The sequence below is a fragment of the Prenolepis imparis genome, unplaced genomic scaffold (genome assembly GCF_030444845.1).
Source record: "Prenolepis imparis isolate NDT839.2.m4 unplaced genomic scaffold, iyPreImpa1.0 SCAF_11, whole genome shotgun sequence".
Lineage (NCBI taxonomy): Eukaryota > Metazoa > Arthropoda > Insecta > Hymenoptera > Formicidae > Prenolepis > Prenolepis imparis.
The window spans coordinates 10911457-10935267 of NW_028141169.1; the positions used below are offsets into that span (position 1 = coordinate 10911457).

General features: G+C 40.7%; 2 protein-coding genes across 13 annotated transcripts in view; one reads left to right on the forward strand and one right to left on the reverse strand.

Moving 5' to 3' along the window:
• Positions 1-23811, forward strand: part of Lsm11 (U6 snRNA-associated Sm-like protein LSm11) — a 155850-nt gene that overhangs the window by 47997 nt on the left and 84042 nt on the right. The window lies entirely within an intron of this gene.
• The window catches only part of Eip74ef (Ecdysone-induced protein E74), a 190583-nt gene that overhangs the window by 42572 nt on the left and 124200 nt on the right, over positions 1-23811 (reverse strand). Inside the window, exon 1 of one of the 12 annotated variants that reach the window (XM_083050040.1) lies at positions 12126-13713. The exons of 10 other annotated variants lie outside the window; for them this stretch is intronic. In XM_083050040.1, coding sequence (XP_082906166.1) covers positions 12126-12447 — 322 coding nt within the window. In that variant the 5' untranslated portion in view covers positions 12448-13713. Of the gene's footprint in view, positions 1-12125; positions 13714-23811 lie in introns of those variants that run through there. One more of the 12 variants, XM_083050041.1, reaches the window with a different exon arrangement.

A 23811-nucleotide genomic window follows, 5' to 3' on the forward strand; every position in this document is an offset into this window, starting at 1 on the left:
CTCTGAATAGCTTCTGTCTGAGGAGCGGGTTTTCTCCATTGTCCTGGAGAATCGAGCTCCAGAAGAAACGAGCTCTGTATCCAAACGAGACGCGTACGCCCATTTCCTTTGGTAAAAAAAAAACAATTCTCTCTCTAAAGAGAAGGGAAGGGAAAAAATGGGATACAATAAATAGATCTTCCGTAACAGCATGATGCGAAATACTATTACATGAAATATACGAAATAAAATTAGAAAACGATACAGATACACATACATCCTTTTCATTTCAATATAACACGTGTCTATTTGTGTCTCATTACAATATGATTTCAAAGATCTGTTCAAAGTTTTCAATAAAAAAAAAATATCGAAAAAAATTTTATTTGTATAGAGATTGTTCCAAGTGATTAATTGAACAATGCAAACGCGCGCTTCCGATTCATTCTATAATATTAAAAGACATAACGCTCGCATATTTTATAGAAAGAGTGTATAAGGTAAAAAAATTTTACAAGCGTTTAAAACACACAGAAGCTACAATACTCCCTACTAGGGTAGTCTGCCTTTCAGAATTGATATATTAGATTTTACGTGCAATTTTATATACAAAAGAGTTTTTATATACAAAAGAAGACTCCCCCCCCACAGACCCATATTACCGCAACGATTTGTTGGATAAAGGAAATGGAAGGACCGAGGAGAGAAAGAGAGAGGAAAGAGACAGATACCTGAGTGGGCGCGTGTGTTTTAAAGGGGAGTCGCGTCGGTCGGATGAATTCTTTTCTCACGGGGGTGGGCAACCCTTCCCCTCTCATTAGGGCGTAAAATCGGGGGCTCCTTTTCCCCCTCCGCCCTTCGGAAAGTACCGTTAAAGCGTGCACACGTATATAGGATCGCGAGAAACTGGGTTATTCCGTTCCCTCGGGATCGTGATCGGCACGCATCTAACGGTATCCGTCTAGAATGGTTCAGGAGTTCAGGTATCCGTCGAGGGCGAAACAAATAACGCACCACATGGTTCAGGAGCTCCTAGACTTATCTCCTCTTCTTTCCTGTTCTCCTCGTTCCTGCTTTCTCTTTTCTTTCTCTCGCTTTTCCTGCTTTTACTTTCCCTCGGCCCTCCAATAGAAATGTTCATTCAGCATGCGCTTTCTTTCTCAGTGCCGTTGAACAATCTGACACAGTTTGGCCCTTAGAAACAATTTTTTCCGCATACCTATCGTTAATTCTTTTCAGCTTCCTTTCGCCTTTTTTAGGGAAATCCTAACTATTGCAATTCGAACTGCCTATTTAGTGATTAAATGTTCCAGCAAAAAAGGAATTTTTTTTTCTTTTTCGAAGATAAAGTAAAACTCTCTCTCTCTTTCTTTTTCTTTTATTTGGCATCTTATTTTATTTTGTCACAGCTATATAATAATTTTAATTTTAAAAAGAGTAACTGCATTATTCTTATGTAAAACGAAATGGTATAATTTGGAAAGATATTATGTGCAACGTCGTCTTTTGCGTTCTCTTTTCCCGAGTGACAATTATATATATCCCCACCCGTCGAAGAGTTTCGCTTAATCGACAGGTCCAATTAACCCGGAGTCAAAGGAAGGCGCGGATACATCAATTTAACTCCAAAGTAATTTCTCGCAAAGGATTCATTATGTAAGCTAACAACATAAGAATCTAATTTCTTAATTACGCAATCCGATTGGAACGTTACCTCGCGTCGTGGTATTCGCGACAAACTTTCCTTTTTTTTCTCCTCTCCTAACCGAATCCCTCCTTCTTCGGGAATCGATGACTCCCGGAGAATTCCTTCGATTACGTGATCGCGGTGAACCAACTTGCGCCGAAAAAAATCACTCGCCGGTTTGCGAATCACCTAGGTCCGTTCATTCGCGCGCGTAAAGTGATTATGGAGAAGCGAAAGGGGGAATAAGGGGGAAAAGGGTGTCAAGGACAAGTGCTGGGAACATCGACGACGGCGACGACGTTGCGTCGTTCTCTTGAAGCGAGAGCACCGTGATGGGAGATATTGTACTTCGGATTGGAAAATAGTACGTAGTCTCATTGTTGCATTGTGCAACCGCGACGTACTGCACGTAACCGACCATCCCGTATAAAACGCGCGTATTGCATAATGTTAATCGTGCCGCGGGATCGTCGCCGATGATGATATAATAACGCGGGCACGAGCGATATCATCGACCGTTGCATCTCTCTCTTTGTCAAGTGCATTAGTCGGTGCATTCCTCGCGCGCGCGCATGAATACGAATCGAGTAAATGAGCGGGTCAGTCGGTGACATAGAGAGTAATTGTGACAGTGGGCCATGGTTAGATATAATATTCCCCTCCGTGTAATAGTGTCGTAAAACCATTACGGAGTGATGACCGAATTCAGTCCATTTGCCAAAAAAACTCGCTGCTCTCGAAAAATATTATCTCTATCTTTCGGGGAGTTTTACTATTTTTATAAAAAATGGTATGTGTTGATATATATGTACAACGAAATATATAATAATATATAACAAATATTTAAGTTTTATAAGTCAGGTGTGATTATACGCTATAAGAAGCTTAAAATTATATCTACCATGCTCATCGCGTGTTAATCTGTTTCTACCGACAGACTTGCAAACACGAAGAAAAAAGATGCCTCGTCACGGGAGAGAAATGTCATAATTACAGTAGACGACAATGTGATTCCACATGTGTGATTGCATACCCTCGAACTTCTTTCTCTTCCCTTTTTTTGCACAATGCGAGCAAAACTCGAGTTGCATCGCATACACCCTCTCTGTGTCATCCCCTTCTTCCCCCTTTCCGGTCCAGATTCCAGAATCCGAACAAAAAGCGCGAGCACGATTAACACGGTTTGCCCGTCACGCGCATCTCTCAGCGTAAAGACGAGGGATAAGGGAGGGAAGGAGAGGACGAGAGCTACACCCCACGTCTCGTTGCTATAATGGTCTAGGTAGGCTCTAGCGTAGGCTCACCTAGCTCACAACACGCTCTACTATGTAGGTCAGGGCTGGTGCATTCAGCGACGCGCGCTGCTCTTCCTCTATGCACCGTACACACGTAGCTCCCGTCTCTCAACTTTATCTAACGGGTGTCCTCTTTCGCTCCGTCGTCGTCGGGTAACGTAACGCTAATTTTGATGGAAAGAGAGAGTGCAAAAATATACATATTTTCTGACAAATATAGATCAAACGGTATTTTTCATCATAGCGAAGCGATTTTTTTTTTATTTTTAGATTTCGGTGACTTGTGAATTTTTCTTACTATTTTTTAAAATCTTTTTTTGAATAATTTTATGACTGAAACTTGGTCTGCTATGTCACTTTACAAATCGGGAATAAAAGTTAAATACAAAGCGAGTTTCCAATTTAAAATTTTATCTTTAAAAAAAAAAGAAAGATATAAAGAATTTTAAATATATCTTAATGTGTATAATAATCTCGAAGTCAAAATTGCACAAGTTTTTGCACTTCCAATTTCTCCCTCTGAGTGCTAAAAATTCTTCCGACAATAGATTCGCGATTGCGAAAATTATCATAACAGTTTTCGTGGACAATAGATTTTTCAACGTGAAACAAAGGTCTCTCGTTACGGGGTAAAGTTTCCCAACAGATTCTGTTGATTCATCAACACGTAAAATTTCATTTTACAAATGCTTGCAAAATCGCGAGTTCGCGAATCTAGCGCGAATTCCCACTTGTAATTTTCGATAAATTAATTCCGCCGCGCTAATTCACTAAAAAATCCTTTCGTAACAAATTCACCGTTCGCCGGCCCCGGGGGTGGATGGATATCGGAAACATGTTCGATGAAAAACAGATCGCAAATTCATACAACCCACTCTCGCATACAGTCGACTGTGCGTCCGCGTTTCGTTTTATTTTTCCAACGCGCCATTACTTCCCTATCGATCAATCGGCATGTAAAATTTGATGCGAGCTGGAAATGAATTGCGCGGCCGTCGGCTGATTATTTTCCAGTCGTGATTGCAGCCGCCAGTTGTTAATTAATGCGCCGTTTGTGGGAGATATCGATTGCTTTACAGGGTGTCCCTATCGAGCGTTAATTAGCAGATCCGATCGCGCGAGATCGATCGAGCCACTAAAAAGTATCTTCCGATATCGCCGACCTAACGAACCTTTTACCTCGCGAGCTGATATACATATATGTATATGTCTCGAATATGCACGAATGTTTTTATACCTGTATGGTTATTATCGCCGCGCATCACGTGACGATGATGCACCATAAATGCGTGCAAATCGTAATGCAAATCGCGCGCGTTCCGCGTTCAAGCGGCCTAGTCCTAACGAATAAATCTTGCGTAACATTTCTCGCAACGTGATAACTCTGTCGGCTCGATTCTTTCAAAACTAGGCCTATCAAGTACATTCCTATATATAATATTAGCAAAATCATGTCATAAAATTAGCAAATTATTACATGATAATTTAAAATTAATTTTTTTTCTTAGCGAAAATATAATCAGAAACCTTCTCTCGATTTTCGATATTAAATATCTTGGTAAATGTATCTTATATTGAAAAAATAATATATTTAGTTATTAAGATCTAAAAAAATAATAAGTGCATTATTCATTTATTTATTTATATGCATATATTATACTGAAAAAGAAGGTATTATGTTTTCGAAAAGATTACATTTTCCCAGGAATATGTAGGATTTCCCTTTCGTATAATTATCCAATTTCGAGAAATATTAAATTGAATTAATCGAAAACAGAATAATGCTGTCGCGCGAATGTCACGCAGCTGTCTCGGAACACCCGGTTTATATATATATGTATACGCGGCATATTCCGAATATCCCACGTTCCCGAAACGTTTTTACGGCTTCCTCCGCGCGGGTATCGAATTTCAATGATTCGAGAGGCGTAAAGAGTTCCGTTCAGCCGAACCAAAGACGCGCGTCTCGTTTCTCCAAGTACAAACATAAAGTTTACGTTTCAACATTTCCCCTTGTTTCCTCCAGATCGTAGAGAGGGGTAGAGAAACCAAAGATCCCGCGAACCCGAAACTCTTCATCGTAAATCTCAAACCCTCATTAATCGTAATCTCTACATGTGCGCGTATATTTCATTCGATAATTTGTCTCAAACTTGCTATGCCTTAGTGCATTTAAGAATAAAAATTTAATTTTCTTCTGCGATCGAGTGGAATTTCAGTTTCCTCCTTCGAGAGGAGACTAGATCGCGTTTTCTTGAATGGTATAAGCTTGCGCCAAAAGATCGCGCATATACGGGACACCCGATAGACGAAGGTAAGCGTCGCCGTGCCAACGTTCCAATAACCACCCGAGAGCGCAAGGACAGTCTACCCTAGTTTTCCTATCGCGACCGCCTACAGCACGTCGTCCTTCACCCCCTCCGAGCGCGCTTGTCACCCTGCGTCTCTCCCTCCGTCATCCCCGACGTCTCTCTTTCTCTTCCCCCCATCTCGGCATCCGCCGCTCCTATTCTCGTGGGCACACTCTCTTCCGGGCCGATCGGCGTGGAAAATGCCGCGGGAAATCGATCCCGGCCGGACGAAGCGGAAATTCGTGAGGCGTGAGACCGCTCACGGGGTAAAAGGGTGGACCGAGAAAAGGGCGAACGAGGGTGATCATCGTCCCTCTTCTTGGTCAAAGACGCAGGAAGAAGTTCTTGGTTTCAAGGAGGAGAGAAAAAAAAGGCGTCGGGTCGGCGTTGCTTTTCCCTCGACGACTATAAAAAAAAAAAATAATAATCTTCGCGGAGGTTGCAAAGACGATATCGGCGTGGAGTCGGTAAGCGGAATAAAAAGAGGGTTGCGGAGCAAAAGACGCGCGAGGGCTGCGAGAGTCGGATTGCGAGAGAAGACGAGAAAAAACGAGAGAATCAACGGAGAGCTTTTTCGGCGGGGAAAGGTAAAATAAAAAGAGGCGCGCGGAAAAAAAGGAGAAAAAAGGCGAACGAGGGCGGCGCAAGGGAAATTAAGCGTGCAAAGAGCGACTGCGGGAGGGTCCGCTCAGGATGTAGGTCAGTTTCGCGAGCGCACATTCGGGGATAATTTTAAAATCGCACCTAAAAGAGAGAGAGAGAGAGAGAGAGATCCGCGCTCGATATTGACATCCTGTTGACGGTGTCCCCTCGCTCTCGTGATTCGAAAGAGCCTATACCCCAGCGGATGTGTTACTCCTTCTTACGGTTGTGAAGGCTGTAGTTTTATGACGTCAAGTTTTATTCAACTACCGCTCTGTCCGCCAGATGCTGACGTACATAATCGTACAATTCAAGATATAAAGATTTTAAATAAATAACACTGAAAAAAATATTTGTTAACTTGACTAAATCTTTCAACTAAATTACTATTTTGTTAATTGAATATATATTTGTATTTAAGTCAAATATACATTTTGTTAGATTTAATATGTTATATTTAATTTAAATATTTCTATATGTTCAATTAACAAAATAATATTTAGTTGAGAGGTTTAGTCAAGTTAACAAATTTTTTTTTCAGCGTAGCAATCGTAATTAACAAATAAAATGATATATTTATTGTAGAATATATATGTATAAACATGACAGAGTGTAAATTTTTCACTTTTTATTTTGCAACTTTCTGTATTTTAAATCGGCAACTTTCATTTCGCAATCGCTTGTAATTGTTTTACTATATACCTAATCATAAAATCTACACAACACAAAATCTAAAAATACCTCACCGTACCTCTCGCCAAATCAACACACTTAATTTTCGACTAGGAAGTGAATTTAATACTAGCTATTATTATTCTGCGTCTTGAAAGAGTAGACTACTTAAATATAGAACACATTTCGTCCGTGATATATAGAAACGAGGATCGGAACGCGCCACTTTTGCTAGAGCCTCTGACACTTTAATCGTATTGTGACAGTCAGCTGATCGGTGAAAAGCGAAATCGCGAGAATTCTCTCAGCGAGCAGGAACGGAATCTTCGTCTAGAGATTCGTAGAGCGGACAAAAGGGAAAAAGCAAACCGCTGCTACGAGAGGGTATGCGCAGACAGGAAGCGAGTCCTTCCTTCCTTGACGGACCGATATCCTGAATCACAATGAGCCCGCGCGTTTCTTCGAACCATTAGTTATTTAAATACAAAACGCTGCGACGGCTGTTGCGTTTCGTCGGTATGCGATGCGGATATTCTCCCACAATGAATCTCAGGTATCTAACGCATACCTTGAATTTTATTATCTTGAATTTTATATTGTTAAATAAATGACATTAAATTTACGTATCTCGTTCGCGATATATCGTACAATTGGATAATTTTGTTATAAATTATCTAGAGTAATTCTGATGATACGGTAACCGAAAGAATTAAATGGAAAAGAGAGAGGGAGAGGAAATCTCCGTCGTTTTAATAAATAAGGCGACAAAACGTGAACGCACGTCCCTCGACATCGAGAATCTCGAGACTATCCCAGGTTAACGACATCATCCGGCGCTCTTCAGGGCGTGTCCAGACTCGTTTTCTTTTTTCTCCGTACTGTAATCAGCCAAGAAAAAAAGGCGGGACCAAGGCGGCGGGAAAGGAGATGGAGCAACCCCCGTGAGCACAAGTCGCTGATTAACCCTACGGTCGACAGACGCTGCATTTCCCCCCAAGGAGGCGATCGAAGCGTCTTCATTTCCTGATTAACTCGCCGAGCCGCTCGTATATGTTCCGGGAAAGAAAGAGAGAGAGAAGCGCAACCGGAAGTAATCCGTCTTCCTTTCCACGCACTCTTGCAAGAGGAGAGGAGAGGAGAGAAAAGCAACACGGAGGGGAAGAAAGAGAGAGAGAGAGAGAGAGAGAGAGAGAGAGAGAGAGAGAGAGAGAGAGAGAGAGAGAGAGAGAGAGAGAGAGAGAGAGAGAGAGAGAGAAGAGGAGCTGATACTCAAATTTACGCTTAGAATGATTTAAAGATTGGAATTATCCTTTCCCCTTTTTTTGCCCCCTTCTTCTCTTTCATCCCTTCTAAGCCATTATTCGTTTTATTCTGTCTATTTTTGCGCGATGCAATTTTCTTCCTCTCTTGGCAGAATAACAATCGATCAGATTTGCTAGATTTTTAACAATACATTCGTTCATAAGGAATGAGGAGTAACAAGTGAGACCGATCGGTGCTAAGATTGTTTCGAGAATCTTGCAAGTCGGTGTTAATGAGCATCTATATTCATAACATGTTGCGCGTTGCAGCATTAAAATGCAAGACGGTGGCGACAAGCGAATGAATTATTATGCATTTGACAGTTCATCGAGGAAATTTCAAAGATCCGTTTGCGCAAAATAATTTTCCAAATCCTAATACAATTCCAACTTCGCAATTATGTTAATGCTGATGCTAATGACGCGTGACATCATTCGCGACGATGCTTTATTTGCATAAATACGTATATATTTATCTATAATATATGTGTATACATATATGTATCTATTAATATATAAAATGTGTTATAAGGAAAATAAAAATGCAGTTCTATTTATGATTGCAAATTAAAGTAACAAAGACCTCAAGATTATAAGCAATATTTAAATATCTTTGAAAAATTATAATCAAGTTAACGAATGTCGCCAATTTTTTAACCAATCGGCCGAAATCGGACGCGACGTTGTAATTATATACCGAGCACTTTCGCATAATTTATACCCGGAGACAATTTGTAATTTCACTTTATCTGATTACGTGGCCGACTTATCGCTCGAGAACCTCGCGCGCTCGACGCAATAAAATAATTTCTGCCATCCTTCTCTCTCTTTCTCTTTCTCTGACAAGCGTTGGCACACTTCTTACACGTGCGATAACGATTTTATCTGATAACGCGCGTTACATTTCGGCATTACGGCGAATCGGTGCGACGATTGTTGACCAGGGTTCGCTAACCAGAGCAGGAAGTATGCGATGACTTTCGCGGAAACTGCTGAGACGACCTCGAATGGTGTACGCGATTAATCTTCCCCTGTACCCACTCTCTCTCTCTTTCTCTCTTTAAAGGTCAAAATTATGCAGGGAGAGAGAGAGAAAGAGAGAAACTGTACGTAATTATCTCATTAGATGATTTCTAACACATACTTCTTCTAAAATCTTTATTTTAGCCTTCTCTCTCTCTCTCTTTTTTTATTTTACTTTATTCTGCTCTGTCATCTCTTCCTGCGCGCTTAAGCTTTATATAATTAAAATTATATACAATATTACACTAAAGCAGTTTTATAAAAATAAAGAATTGTCGAAAGAAGAAAGAATGATGTATTGACTCTCTTCAAGAAAAAAAGAAAAAAAAGAAGAAGAAATATTTAACAATGTAGTAGAAATAATCGGAAGCGTGACATCGGATTTTGTGTCGAAAATTACTTTAGCTAATACCGGTAACAAATACGAATTAATCTAATCTGTATAGTGACTACCTGAGACGTGAAAGCTTCTCGGAATGCTTTTTTACAAAAAGAATAAAAGAATAAAAGACAAAAAAAAACAAGAGACAGAAAATCAAAAAGCCGACGAGAAAAACGAGAAGAAATCTTATTCTTTATGTGCGACTGTACTTTGCATCTACTATTTCTCTTGTCGCTTTTTTTTTCCTTTCCTAACTGGACTTTCTCCGATGATTTCTCAAACCGAACGGGGTATAACGAGGGCGCAAACGATGACGCATTGTTTGTGTATTCTCACGCTTTTCGTATGTCGTCTGTTGCCCGACTGACAAGGGTTCCGATAGGAAAAGGGTTAATTAGGAAAACGGTACTACTCTTTCCTTAAAAAGGATCTTTAATTTATTCTTCCGGCGGTGAGTGAAAAAAGTCGAGTAATAAAAAAGTCACGTTTAGATACCGGATATTTAATTTTTTTTCTTTCTTTCCCATATACGAGCGCAATAAAACGCTATGATTTTTTTGGAGCGACTATTAAAAACTCCCGTAAGATTTATCGATCGCGCTTCTGTTAGGCAAGAAGAGCCATTCAACTTCAAGACAATTAAACTGACAAATTTCACCCTTTCTATCTCCCGTTGGGAAAAGTATTTCAAGAAAGTTGCAATGTCGTTTTGGTAGAAGGTAGACATGTTCGTAAATCATATATAATAGGATCGACAAAAATTGACAAAAAGGGTTGAAAAATAAAGAGGAATTTTTCCTGGCCTTCGACCTTGCCATCAACATACAAAAAGATAAAAACAAAGGCGGGGAAATATTATGCCTAACGTTATTCTTGTCATTCTCCGAAAGGATTAAGAAAGTTTCTGTTATGTCGTTGCATTCTGTTATATGTCGTTCCAACAGAAATTTTCCGTTAGAAAACTATTTCACAAAATTGCAAAGACCTCTAGAGAGAGATTTGAGGTGGCTGAAGAATAAATCGATAAGGTTCGAGACGCGATAAAATAAATATCAAAATATAATAAGAGAATAAGATAATACATTAACATATCATATGATAATATTAATAACTAGGAGACTTAAGTATAAGATCAGACATTAAATTGAAGATCGTTCCGATGTTATGTTATGATCGGTTAAAAAGAAAATATAACAGTAAATAAATAAATATATATATATGTTCTTCATATTTGTATCATAAACTATTCTCGACTGGAGTTTTTTTTCTTTACAAATATAAACAATTTCAAATCGATTTTTTCATTCTACAAGTCAAAAAAATTGTTGGGAAACGCTGTTAGAAAGACTCTTTCTTTCCAATTCTCAATGCCGTTGAAAAGCTAACAGGAAAATATATAACAGCATCCGAAAATACGTTACGACCGGTGGAGGAGTTTTATTTTTTCGAGAGACTTGTTTGTATATAAAACGACATCCGGTGGTATCCGAGGTATCGGAGGAGAGCAATGTGTCGAATCTTCGTAGGAAGACGAATCGGAGTCGGGGGAGATCGAACGAGTCGTACGAGCGATAATACGAGCGAGGCTTTAATTTTGTTGGGGTTGGGGCAGGTCACACAAGGTATTATCAGGCCGGACGCGAGAAGGAGAGAGGAGAGACGCGGCCCCGCCGCGGTGCGATAACGATTGCGAGGCCCGATTATGCGAAACGGGTCGACGAATATCTCGATTCCGCCACCGCCGAAACGACCTTCGACGGCGCGGTTTACGTAATATTTTTATCAGCCGAAATTATATACGCACTATGGCCCGGAGCATATGCGTATGCGCACCTTATGACGGATCATACGAACTACGCAAAGTATACGAGCAGCGTAGGAATTTCTTCTCACGTCGCCGTATAGCGGAAGGAAGGGGAGAGAATATTTCATTAGGTATTCGCCCTTTTTTTGACGCTTATTCATTAAAAAATTCGAAAATGGCGACTAAAAGATGATGTGCGCTGAATGTGCTGAATTGCGATATGACACATTAACCACCTTTTAGCGTAGAAATAACACATTTGATGAATGACACGTATGACGATCGAGAATTACGTATCATTTTGTGCGACAACCTGAGACATTTTTTTTACCGTTAGGTAGATCTCGAAGTAGGCGAGCGATATATATTGCAATTAATATGTATGAAGGTATTTGCGTTGACATTGAGTGATAATCTTGCGACAATTAATCCCTTTTAATCCAACTCGCTGCGCGAGGGGAGATAGATTTTCTTTAAACGTTATAATTTCCTTATGATAATATTTTATCTTACGCGATCCCCAGAGCAAACTTTCTCTATTATTATATTAGGTAATAGAAAATCTTTTTCTATTATCTAATATAAAAATATTTTCAAAATTTTATACTAGAAATATACTTGAAAATTATTATATTTGTTTGATTATATTTATTATTTTATTAAATTAATATATATATTAAATTATTTGATTTTTATTAAATTATATATATACTAGATTATATATATTAAATTATTTGAAAATTAATGTTTATAATAATTTTCAAAAATGTCTTTTTTTTCGATCCATTCGACCTATTTGCTTTAGTAAAGAATACCTAAAAGCAATAAAGTACTAGTATACAAGAACAATTTTGAGAGACTTGGAAATCTAAAACGACGCTCGAAACATCTGACGGAGAATTTCCGGGAACGATAAGAAATGCGGAAATGCCAAACGAGGAGAGGAACGAGAGAAACGCCGAACAATCGGTCGTGATAAGTGGACTTACGGTAACGTTTCATGAGGTTCTTCTTGTAGGGTTTGGTGCCGGGCGGCCTGGAGCGCGACCTCGCGCCGCCGTTCTTCTGATTATTGTCGGAGCACGAGTCGTCCGAGTCCTCGGAGCAGGTGCGGTCCTCCCGATCCTGATTGTACTCGAAGCATTCGCGCAACCTGAGCGTCGCCGCGGCCGCGCGATTCCCGTAATCCTCGACGGACAGCTGATCCTTGCGCTCCCGCTGATCCGGTCCTCCCTCATCGCGGTCCTCCCTCGCGAGTTCCGCGTAATCGCCCACGCGAACACTGAGATCCAACGGCTGGTCCTCGAGCATGATGACGTTTCCCTCGTGTCGCAAGAAGAGACTTGAAGGGCTCTTCTTCCTTCTTCTCTTCACTTCCACCTCCGAATCCCTTCGACGGTCGATAGATCCTCCGCCACCTCCCCGCGCACTACCAGGACCACACTTGGTACGGCATCTCGTTATCCTTTCACGTATGTGTGTTGTTATATCCCGCACTTTCCGAAGACGATGACGACGACGACGACGATGATTTTTACGACATTGCACACTGGCCGGGGGATTTCCCCGTCGTACGGACGGCTCGCGACGAACGTGTCCTTCGAATCGTACCTCGAACCACCTCTCTTCTCTCGCGAGGTGCTTGTCCTCCCGATGCTCTCGAGCCTGAGACGCGCGCGGACGCGCTCTCACTTCCGGCTTCGAACGCGATCCAAGGTCCGATTGTTATCTACGTCGAGCCGAGGGACACGGAAGAAACACGATTTTTTTTTCGCGAGAGAAAAAAAGGACGGAGAAGGATCCCTTCCGCGAAATCACACGCGTGTCCGATAAAATCCCGGTCACCTTTCCGAGAGATAGATAGATAGATACGAGGTGCGCGCGTTTCCGATGACTCAACCCCCGTTCACTTATATTCGAGCACCTCTCACCTCTCACGCGGAACGTACACGTTCGCCGAGGAACGCGGTAAAAGTCAAGTACCTCGCGACGATGACAGCCGGAGGAAAAAGCTTCGTCGCAATCGTGCGCGCGCAAGAAGAAGAGCTTCGACTCGACGACAACTTTTGATGACAGGACCTTGACGGTTCGATCACTAACTTGTCACTTACTTATTTTACTCGTGCGCGATTCGAAACTACTATACACGCGGGATGGATACACCCTGATGACGCTCGCCGAATAAAAACTCGTTTGCCCTTCCGAAAGAAGAAGACCTCCGAAAACTGGGAGGAAAAAGAAGAAGGAGCGCGACAAGACGGGAGGCGAGAGATCCGTAGTGGTAACCTGCCGCGAGCGTATATAGTAAACCGCGTTCTCCTCCGCAACCGAGGCTACGGTTGCCGGTGGCACACTGACTGACTCGGAACCGGGGTAGCCCGCTAGTCCAGACTCTCGCACTCGCGCGTTCCACTCACTACTTCTCCAGCCAGACTCTCACACTCCGACTCGGTGTGCGCGCCGGACTCACTCTCGCTCGCGCACGTCGCCGCTCCTCTCTTGGGGCACCCGATCAACCGGCCTCTCGGTCGTCTCCGTCCTGACTTCGGGCGTGCTCGGTTCAGCAAGCCGTCCGTCCGCGCTTCGTCGCAGAGGAGGAGAGGCACCAGTCGGCGATGCGGCGCGGCGGCTGTCACACGTATGCGTCGTCGTCAACACAACACCGGTTATACCATTACACATGCGAGGGGCAACGCGGGATATGCGTAGCCTACCGCAATGTCGGATCCCGTGACGCCCTCCCTGCAACGGCGGAGGCGACGACGCTCTGGCTTGCTTGGTCCCACTTGGTCTCTCTCTCTCTCTCTCTCTCTCTTGGTCTCTAATAATAAATGTCTCTTTTTTTTTTCCTCTTTCTATCTTTCTTCTCCTTTACTCGCGTCGCTCTTCGTTCTTTAACGTTCCTCATCTTTCACGAGGAAAAGCTATCTTTCCGTCTATTGGGATAGGACGCGCCAAAAGCTCACCCGCTGACGCTCCTCGCGTGACATTAACCTTCAATCGTCAGGAAATAGGAGTATATAGTTTGGATCTCGAAATAAGCCGGAATAAAACAAGCGAGATGAATAACAGAAGCCTCATCTATCGCCGCTCTCGAGAATAAAGCGCCGAACGCGCGTGAAATAATATTGGGATAAATGACAGATATATTAGTTCGAGTTTATATATAAATACCAATTGCAAATATAACCGATAGCGTGCGCGTATAAATAGATAAGGAGCAATTTTTGCAGAAATTGTCATTTCTTTATATACGCAAGAAAGTATCTGAAAGCTTAGTAAACTATGAGTGTCGAAAAAATTAAATTAGGCCAAACCTTAATACTAATCAATAAATTTGCATCAAGAGACATTCGAGACTAAAAATTAAGAAATTGCAAATTACCAATAAATATATTACTGATATGCATATAAATAGAATAAATAGCAATTTTTGCAGAAATTATCGAAAGATCATTTCTTTCAAGCCTTCTAATATTAATCAAACTTTTAGTCTGACACCAAGAGATATTTTCGATATTAAGAAATTAAGGAAGACACAGCGTGTCCAAATTAAATCGGTCGAAAGGTCAACTCTGAGATTATTAAAATATTTTTCTCTCTCTCTCTCTCTTTGCCTGATGGAATACCTAATTTTTTGCACAGGGAAATTCGTTAGCTCGCTCTTCAACATAAAAAAAAGAGCAATCGCGCCTCTTGTTGCAAACGAGGTCCACTCTAGCACCGAAATCTCGGGTTGCATCGCCAGGTAAAAAATTCGCGCGATCTCATGGGGGCTCATCCCCGGCCCAGGCGACAGGCCCCTGACATTGTTTCCGCCTTGTTGTTGCGCGGGGGTCCGTCCATCGTGGAGGAGAAAAGGGGGAGAGACGCGAGAGAGCACGCACGGGAATGCGCATTTAGCTTCGCGGTATAGGTGAACGTGCGTGGCCGAGGTCGTCGGGAAAGAGAGAAGGAACTCTTCTTCTCTTCCTTCCAATCCGGAGTCGGCCGAGCCGCGGCCGGTAAACACAGGTGCAGCAACTACGTTGCTCTCGAGCATGTGATATGCGAGTCGAATTTCGAAGCGGTGACGTTTCGTAATTCGCGTCCCGACTCACCTTTCGTTCACCAAAAAGGCGGCCGTGCGTAGGCGCTGCGGCAATCTTTTCTCTCTCTCTCTTTCCGTGTAAAAGAGAGAAATCAACTCGACATTAAACATATAAATCGCGAGATAAATTTAATTTAATTTATTAATATTTATATTATAATTTATATGATTAATTTATATTATAATTAATTTTTCTTGCACCGAAGGAAAGAGCTCTGACGTTTCGATGAATTGCTACCAATCGCATGATGATAATGGATTTTACGAAAATTCTCTGTGCATAGCTATATTTTTCCAATTAAACAATAATTTTTAAAATCCGCTCGTTCCGCTCTATGCTCCTGATTATGATTACACGTGGCGGTGACGATGATGGGGTATCATACGTAATGTTCGTTCGGATAATATCGGTGGGCCCCGGCTTATCGGTCGAATATCTCTTGTACTCGCTCGTGCGTTGCAGGCTTCGCGAGAAAAGTGCGCGATCTATCAAAGTGCTCGCGATAGATCGTGATAGAGACCGCGGAATTATTGGCTCGCTGACTGCGCACGCGATCATCCCGTTGCCCCGGGATAGGTATACATAACCGGAGACAAGAGAAAGAAGCTCGCTTGCTTCCCAGAACCCCGCATCACGTCATTGTCAAAGGATTTCCTCAACGAGAACGCTGCTCCTCGTCGATGGTGTCTAACGACATCCAAAACAAGTCCTCATGCTGTCTCGTATAAAAAAAAAAGAAAAAGAAAGAAAGATATATCGACGGGCTAATAAATCGGCATTATAAAATTTGGATGCTGGAGAACCAAAGATCGAATACAGAGCTGGCAAATAGATAAAAAAATTATTTCAATTACATTTAGCTGATTTATTCTTCTGAGTAATATTCAAATATAATTTTGAAATATTTGCACTCATATTTATTCTATCTAAACATTTTTTTTAACTTACGCGATGCATATTAAGAATTAAGTCTAAAATATCGCGCCCTAGAGGAAGTATAACGATCAATAGGAATAAGCGATTTTGCGGTAACCCGGAGAATTAGAACGATCAATTTCTTAAATAAAAGTCCAATCTCACAGTTGCATATGTTATTACTATAAATAAAAGCACTACTTCGGCTTAAGAGTTCATTCTATAACGTTTCGACGAATACGTCGTCAATTAATTTAACATTGTTGATTGAAAGAGTTCGTTAAATAATATAAATTATTGGAATATTGGATTCTTTCTCACGGAAAGCTTCTATCTTTAGCTATTAAAATAAATTAAATTAAATTAATGTACAGATCTGAAGAATCGCGAATGATGATTGATTGATGTATAATTAAAAATAAGTACGCAATATATGATATATTCAATTCATTATATATTAAATATAATTACAATCTCAAAGATTAGTGGTTTAAAAGCACAATATTGTTAGCTAAATGTTTAAAATAATGTTTTAAAATAAAATATTTTTTATAATAATAAAATAAAAACAGCACAAATAAAACAATGTCTAAATCTGAAAGCATTGTACCGCAATGGAGAAAAAAATCTCTTCCTTAGAGGATGACACTCATCGATCGAGAGCCGCGTGTCGTATCGCGGTTTGCGCAGCGTGCATTAAATGCCGCATCCGTGCGAGAACATTCGTGACGAATCGCCCAGTACATTAGGAGATTGATCAACATTCGATCGGAGATGTGCGTTATCGCAATCCGTTCGACATTTTCCATTCGATATGCTGAGAATGACTCGAAACTCGAGAACTTCGCTTATAGAAAACTTTCAGAAAACACATTGTCTCTTTAACATTTTCAATATAGCATACAGCATATGGAGATATTTCATAAAATATATTTAATATTTAGAATATATTTAATATATAAAATATATCATATATTATATAGATATATTAAAGAAGCAATTTTTTGACGTTGAATATCTATATGTAATTAAAGCTGAATTAAAAACAAAGTAAAAATATTTAAGCGTATGCATTTTAAAAACGCTCGAATTTATCTCGTACAATTATCAGAAGCGGAATCGTTTCAAGGGAGTGGCATTTGAGTTTTTACGACGTGAAACGAAATTCTGCGCCACGATGGCGGGAGACATCTGCATTAAAGGGTCCTACGTGCGTGTAGAGAGAGAAAGAAGAGACATTAGACGTTAGTATCCTCGATTTGTCGTTCCTTCGTGGGGCAGAGCCACCACGTCGACGGGGGACAGAGTTATTTTAGCGCAAAAACGGCCGACGTCGTCGGCCCCGGGAGAGAAAATCTCGTAACTCTCGTCGATCACAAAACAACGCCCAGATCCAGGAAAATTACGATTTCTAATCCGTGTTGCTACGTTCATCCATTTAATACAATCTATTGTATTGTTTAAATAGATGGACTAGCACGACTATCCTCTCCGCGCTTTTGATCAATTTTTTATATACCTATTGTGTAAAATTATATTCAAAATAATATATGGAAATTGTGTGTCACTTATTTGCTCTATTATTTTATATATATATATATTTTATTGCACGTCAGTCTCTTGATGCTGATTTTGATCTCGAAATTGAAAGTTTTTACAATATATTGAAAACATTTCGCGGACATTCGTGTGTCTCCCAGAATTTATAAAGAACTTCAAACTTCAAACATTCTAAAAATATCATTCTTCACAACTATGCTCGCGTGTAAAGTCTCGGAAATTATTTGAAATAGCACAGTATTTTCGACTTTATTACATAACATTATATAACAATAGTGTAAAATATTAGTTTCGAATAAAAATTTACATTTCACGATAAATAATCTGTCTCTGCTATTTTATTATGAAATGTAAATTATTATTTAAAACAATATATATATTTTTTCCAAACAGCGTTACATAATGTTACGCAAAGGCTTCAATTAAGTTCGGAAATATTTCTCTTCTACTATAAAACGGCCATGTCACGCATTCGCGGCGATGATACGCTCGACTTTAATAAAGCGCCGCGGAAGAATGGCCGCACTTATTTTTCACCGGCTAATTCGGTGATATATGACCGAGTGACCTAGAAACACGACGATGTCTCGATCAGTTTCGAGCACGTCCAACGAGAGGCAATAAAACGCCGCTGTCATAATTATGATTAAAGGATGCATCGGCTCTGCGCGTCAAGAGACTTATCGTGACGTACGATTCATTTATATATTCTTTTTTAATTTAGATGAAATACAAATGTAACTCGTCATCTTTTATAAAGTTGGATGGTGTAACAGGTGTATCATTTACGCACGAATCTTTCTTTAGAATCTCTCCGCAAAAAATGAAACAATTGCGCTTTTAATATAAATCGATCGAAATTAATTAATGATAATAAAATTGTAATATAAGTTTCACGTAGTTCTTATTCAATCTACAAATGATTCTAATACTATTATCTAAACACACGCGTATTTTCCTATTTAAAAATTTTTCGTTCGTGAAACCAAAAGTTAGTAGCATGCAAATTGCTACTCGAGGGAGAGAATGCAAAGGAATACTTTAATCAAACACGCTTTTAATCACCTTCGCCTATTTTTCTTCAGAGATATGGAAAAGTTATAATCTCTCTCTTCGAGTAAAGATAAATTCTACGCTTTCTTTATTTCTTCGCAACCGCTCTACTCCGCTATCTGCGTTTATCTCTACTTCTTCTCACTTTAACTCTCTGTATTATTTTTATTTATTTATTTAATTGCTCATATTCATTTTTCGATCTATATTTACTTGTATCGATAATTGGCGGCCAAGACGAGACTAATCACATGGATTACATATGAGAGCATATACACGCGTCCGCTAATTATTTATCGCAATCGCGTCGTGGTTAGTACTAGTTTGCCGTTCAATTTTCTGCATGTAAGCGTCACGTTCTCTTTCTTCGACTTTCTACGTCGAACGCCGTCAACCTTTCCAATTGTCATCTCGATCTCGTTGTCTCGCGCACCGGACTTCATCACGATTTATTTATCATTGCTCTCGACTCTTCGAAGCATAAATTTTATTGCCTACAATTTATTCTCGCAGATAACAATCCCTTAATTCTCGAGTAAGTCGTATCATAAATAACGTAAAAAAAATAATTTAATTTCTACTTATAGCTCAAAATTAATTGTGAGAATTTTTTTATATCTTATAATTCTATTTTTTCTTAAATTTCCAAAAATTAAGTTGTCAATAATAATAAATAAAATAATAATAAATAAAGAACAATTAATTTGTCAATAATACATGGATTCGGAGTCGAAATAAAGCGCGGCAAACGTTATCACGAAAATCTCGAAAAATCAAGGGGCTTTCGTGGACCGCGGCAGAGAAAGATGTTTTGACAAAGATGCATTAGACTAACGATGCATGCGGTGCGCGTGCACCGCGATGAAGAAAGTGCATCCAGTCTCGTTCTTTTCTCCCCGTCCTCTCCTAGCCCGCAAATTAATATCTGGTGCGGCGATTCGATTAAACGGTTTAGAAAGAATTAACACGAAAGGCCTCGCTCGATAATTGCAACGTGTATCTGACTACTCTCGCCGCACGAGAGAGAACACGACGTAATTTGCGAGAAAAAGTCTCACCGCCGCGATCTATCAACATTGACTGCGTTTGCGTATCTCTAGAAAAATTCTCGCAAAAATCATTTATCGATACAATGCTAGGAAAATATTCTAAAAGAGAGAGAGAAGAATCGTCTCAAAACTCCTTACGACTCTTATTTAAAAAAAAAGAGGCAGAAATATGTGTTTAAATTTATATAACAGAAAACATTCTATTATTCAATTAAATTAAAGAGAATTTGATTATTCGATCGTTAATTTCATAAAATTAATTAATACCCTACGAAAATATGAGACAAATCCTTCCCCATTAGTGCATATTTTATTTATATTATTTGCGCGAACGATGACACACAAATCAACTAACTCTCTCGCGAGATACATTAAATATAACTGTTATACATATATAAAATGTTACATTGACTGAATAGAGTATGCAGTAAGATAATGGGTAATCGACCGTTACAATTAAGAATTAATTGGCATTGAAAGCGATGCTTTGAAAGTTTCTCTAAATATTGCGTGATTTGTTAGCTTCGCTGGCGTTGAAGCGCCTTTAATTTTTCGCTATTCTTGCGGGAAGGTGAAAAGAGAAGAGGAAGAGATATTAGTCGGTGATTCAGTCCGAGACTAACGCGCACTTTTCCTCGACACGTTTCTCCCCGACGCGGATGATTTCCTCTCCTCTTTTCTGCCTCCTCATCGCTTGAAATCGCTTCAAAGCAAAAGGGCAAATTTCAGATTTTTCGCTAGACCTCATTAAAGATTTCAAATCTTCCTATGAATAATTCCGAAATCTAAAACTACGTCCAATAGACAGTATCAAGTATCAATTTTTCTAATTAATTAATTGTCATCGGAACACCTAATCAGCTGTTGCGAAATATTGATTTTGGATCAATATCGATAATATTAGAATAATCAATGAAGGGGGAAAAGCAATCGATACAACTCGTTAAATTTGATCATGTCTAGATTAGCATTGGGTGGAGAGAAGCGCGATATAGGATGAGCGCGGCGGATGTGCCCGAAGGTGTCGGAAGGTGAAGGAGGGCCTCCTCCTCTCGTGATCCGAGACTCTTCAAGGACACGAGGGTGGCGAAGATCCGCGCGAGCGCTTCAGCACTCGCCTCGGTTTCCCTCCTGTGAAAATCACAATTCGAACCGAGGCAAACGCGAGAGAAAGAAAAATCGCCTCGGCGAAATCGCCGTCGCGTTCCACATAACAACGGCCGGAAAATTTTCCTGTCGCCGATACTTTTCGATAAAAACACAACGTTTTCACGCGCAAAATTATTTCTTTCGTATATATATTTTTTTTCTACAAGTAAAAATATTTCCCGACTATTCCCTGAATAAATTAAAATATATATATATATACATATAATCGCGATCATAATAATTGATTGAAAGGATGTGTGTCTCGAGATATATTTTTCACGCGCAAGAGCGCGTTATTTACAGCTCTCAGTAAATGAGTTTTTCTCAATGTAATTAAAACGATCACGTCTTTATATCACCGTCATCGTCCTTCATCGCAGAAATCCGGGAATTCTCTCGGTGTTGCTTTGCGCGAATAAGGACCTCCTCGTCCCGCGCGTGTTCGACGAGAAGTCAGTCGGGGAGGTGCCAGAAACCGTGAAGCAGTCCCGTGGATGCGACTTTCCAAGGACACTCGTCGAAGAAGCAGAAGAAGAAGAAGAAGAAGAAGAAGAAGAAGAAGAAGCAGTAGTAGTAGTAGTAGAAGAAGAAGAGGAGATAAAACGACGAGAGATGGGAGAGAAGGAGAAGGAAGAACGGCGAAATAGAAGGAGAAGAACAAGAAGAAGAAGAATCCCCTCGGCTCACGTCCGCGAGAACCGGAAAGATTCTCTCGATCCGCTACGAACGGCTTCCAAGGTCCGCGATCCGTATTCCAGCGTATTCACGCACGCACGCACGCATCGCGTTTCTTTCTTTCTCTCTCTCTCTCTCTGTCTCTCTCCCACACGCCTCGGACGCACGTCCGGCCGCGAAGTTATTGTTTAAAACGTTCCCCTTTATTGTGTCTACAATGTGCTCGGTCGCACGCCGGAACGACCGGGAGGGCCTCCTTCCTTCTCGTTGCTAAATACGCTTCTTTTGCAATTCTTTCGCTCCCGGTTACGTCGCGCTTCTCCGCTCTCGTCTTTTTCGGTCGGTTGATTAGCGGTCGCGATCGGTCATCGTGTCATCGCGAGATCTATCTATCTCGATTAGAGCCAAATAGAGGATATCATCTCGCACAGTTTTCATTTTTCCCCCGCAATTTCCCTCCGTCAAGCTTGAATCTTTCTGCTTTTTAATCTCAATCGCTTTTCCATCGCAAGATCTCTACTTTCAATTTCGGTAGAAGGTGTCTCGTGGAAATCAACGTTGTTATTATCATTTAACTTGTGCCATGAAATATTATCTTGCACTCTACATTTATACATTTTCATTTAATTTGATTATATAAAATGAAATTATAAATGCGATATTTAAATATATATATTCTGTTCAAAAGGCAAAAATTAATTTATACATAAATATTAAACGGAAGTTCATTAATTAATATTTCGGTCTTTTTCATATGTAATTATATAATCATAATTCCATCTCTATCATTAATAATCTCAAGTATCCCGAAAATTATAACCGATTTCTCGTATGACTTTTCTTTTCATCTGTAAATTATTTCCAGTCTATTAACACGCCTATTGACTTATTGGCACAGAGATGAAGAATTCTCCGCTTTCATTTCTCTCCCGGATACGATCCTTATGGCGAGTTATCTCGTATAATTAATTAAAAGTGTAACATCGCGAAGAGATATATCTCTCTCGATCGAGCATTATCGCGCGTGTCGTCGCTCGACATCGAAGTTGTCAATCTCGATATCGACCTCCTCGGCTTGCACACGATTGCTCTTTTGCTGGAACACTCGGGTCCTCCCGAGTCACGAGGCAGGATACCTTCGAGAAACGTTTATTGCGTCTACCAGAGAGAGTTACTCGCGCTGACTGTACACACGCAGCTTGGCACAGCTCCACGCTTATAGCCGTAAACGCAACATGGTTGCACTTTCGTTCTCTTTCTGTTCTCGTTGTTCGCCTCTGCGAGGAGATGTCGAATATCGCCGTTCGATTCGACGCGAGCTGAGATTGCACGAACGAAAGTGAAGCAAATTCGCTCTGCTCTGAAAACGTCGATGGAAGATTTTCTTTCGGTTTCCTGCTTTGTTTTCAAGATTCATATAGAGCTATCTCTTCTGACAAACAATGATAAAAAATGCAGCAAGCTTTCCATAGAATTATGTTTGACGTTTCTCTCTCGTCTGTTTTCATCGCGGCTATTCGTGTCAATTAGCTCAAGTTTAATAAGAAGTATGTGATACATAAAATCGTCTAAAGCGTGAGATTTCGAGAGAAGAAGATCTATCTATCTATATACGCTTGTGTGACGCTAATTCTACATTCCCGACAAGGAATCCGTCGTCTCTTCGAGAGTCGCGCTGCCCAAAGATCGTGTCGTATCTCCTTTTCTCGTGGAGAGTAAACGGGGAAAGGGGAGAGGAAGAGGCAGAAGGCGGAGGAGACGCGCATGTATACACACATGCACACATATACACACGATTTGACGTCTATGCAAACGCATACAGACACGTCGCGGCCACGTGTGTCCATGTGCGAAGCTAGCGGCGACTTGGAAAGGGGGAAGTAGTCGTGGACGAGGACGAGAAGAAGGAAGGCGGAGGAGAAGGAAGAAAGAAGGGTGGACGAAGAAGGTGGACAGAGCTCGGGAGAAGCGGGGGAGAATATACGGAAGGGAGGGAAGAGAGGCGAAGAGAGAAAGAGAGACGGACGGGAGGTGCAGCGAACTCTCCCAAGGCCTGCGCGTCCCCCCACTGTGTGCGTGCAACTGCAACTGCAACATTCGCGAACCGAAGAGAGAGAGACCTGGTGCAACACGCGAGTTAAGGGTATACACACACGGCTAGGCCGGACAAAGAGAGGCGACCG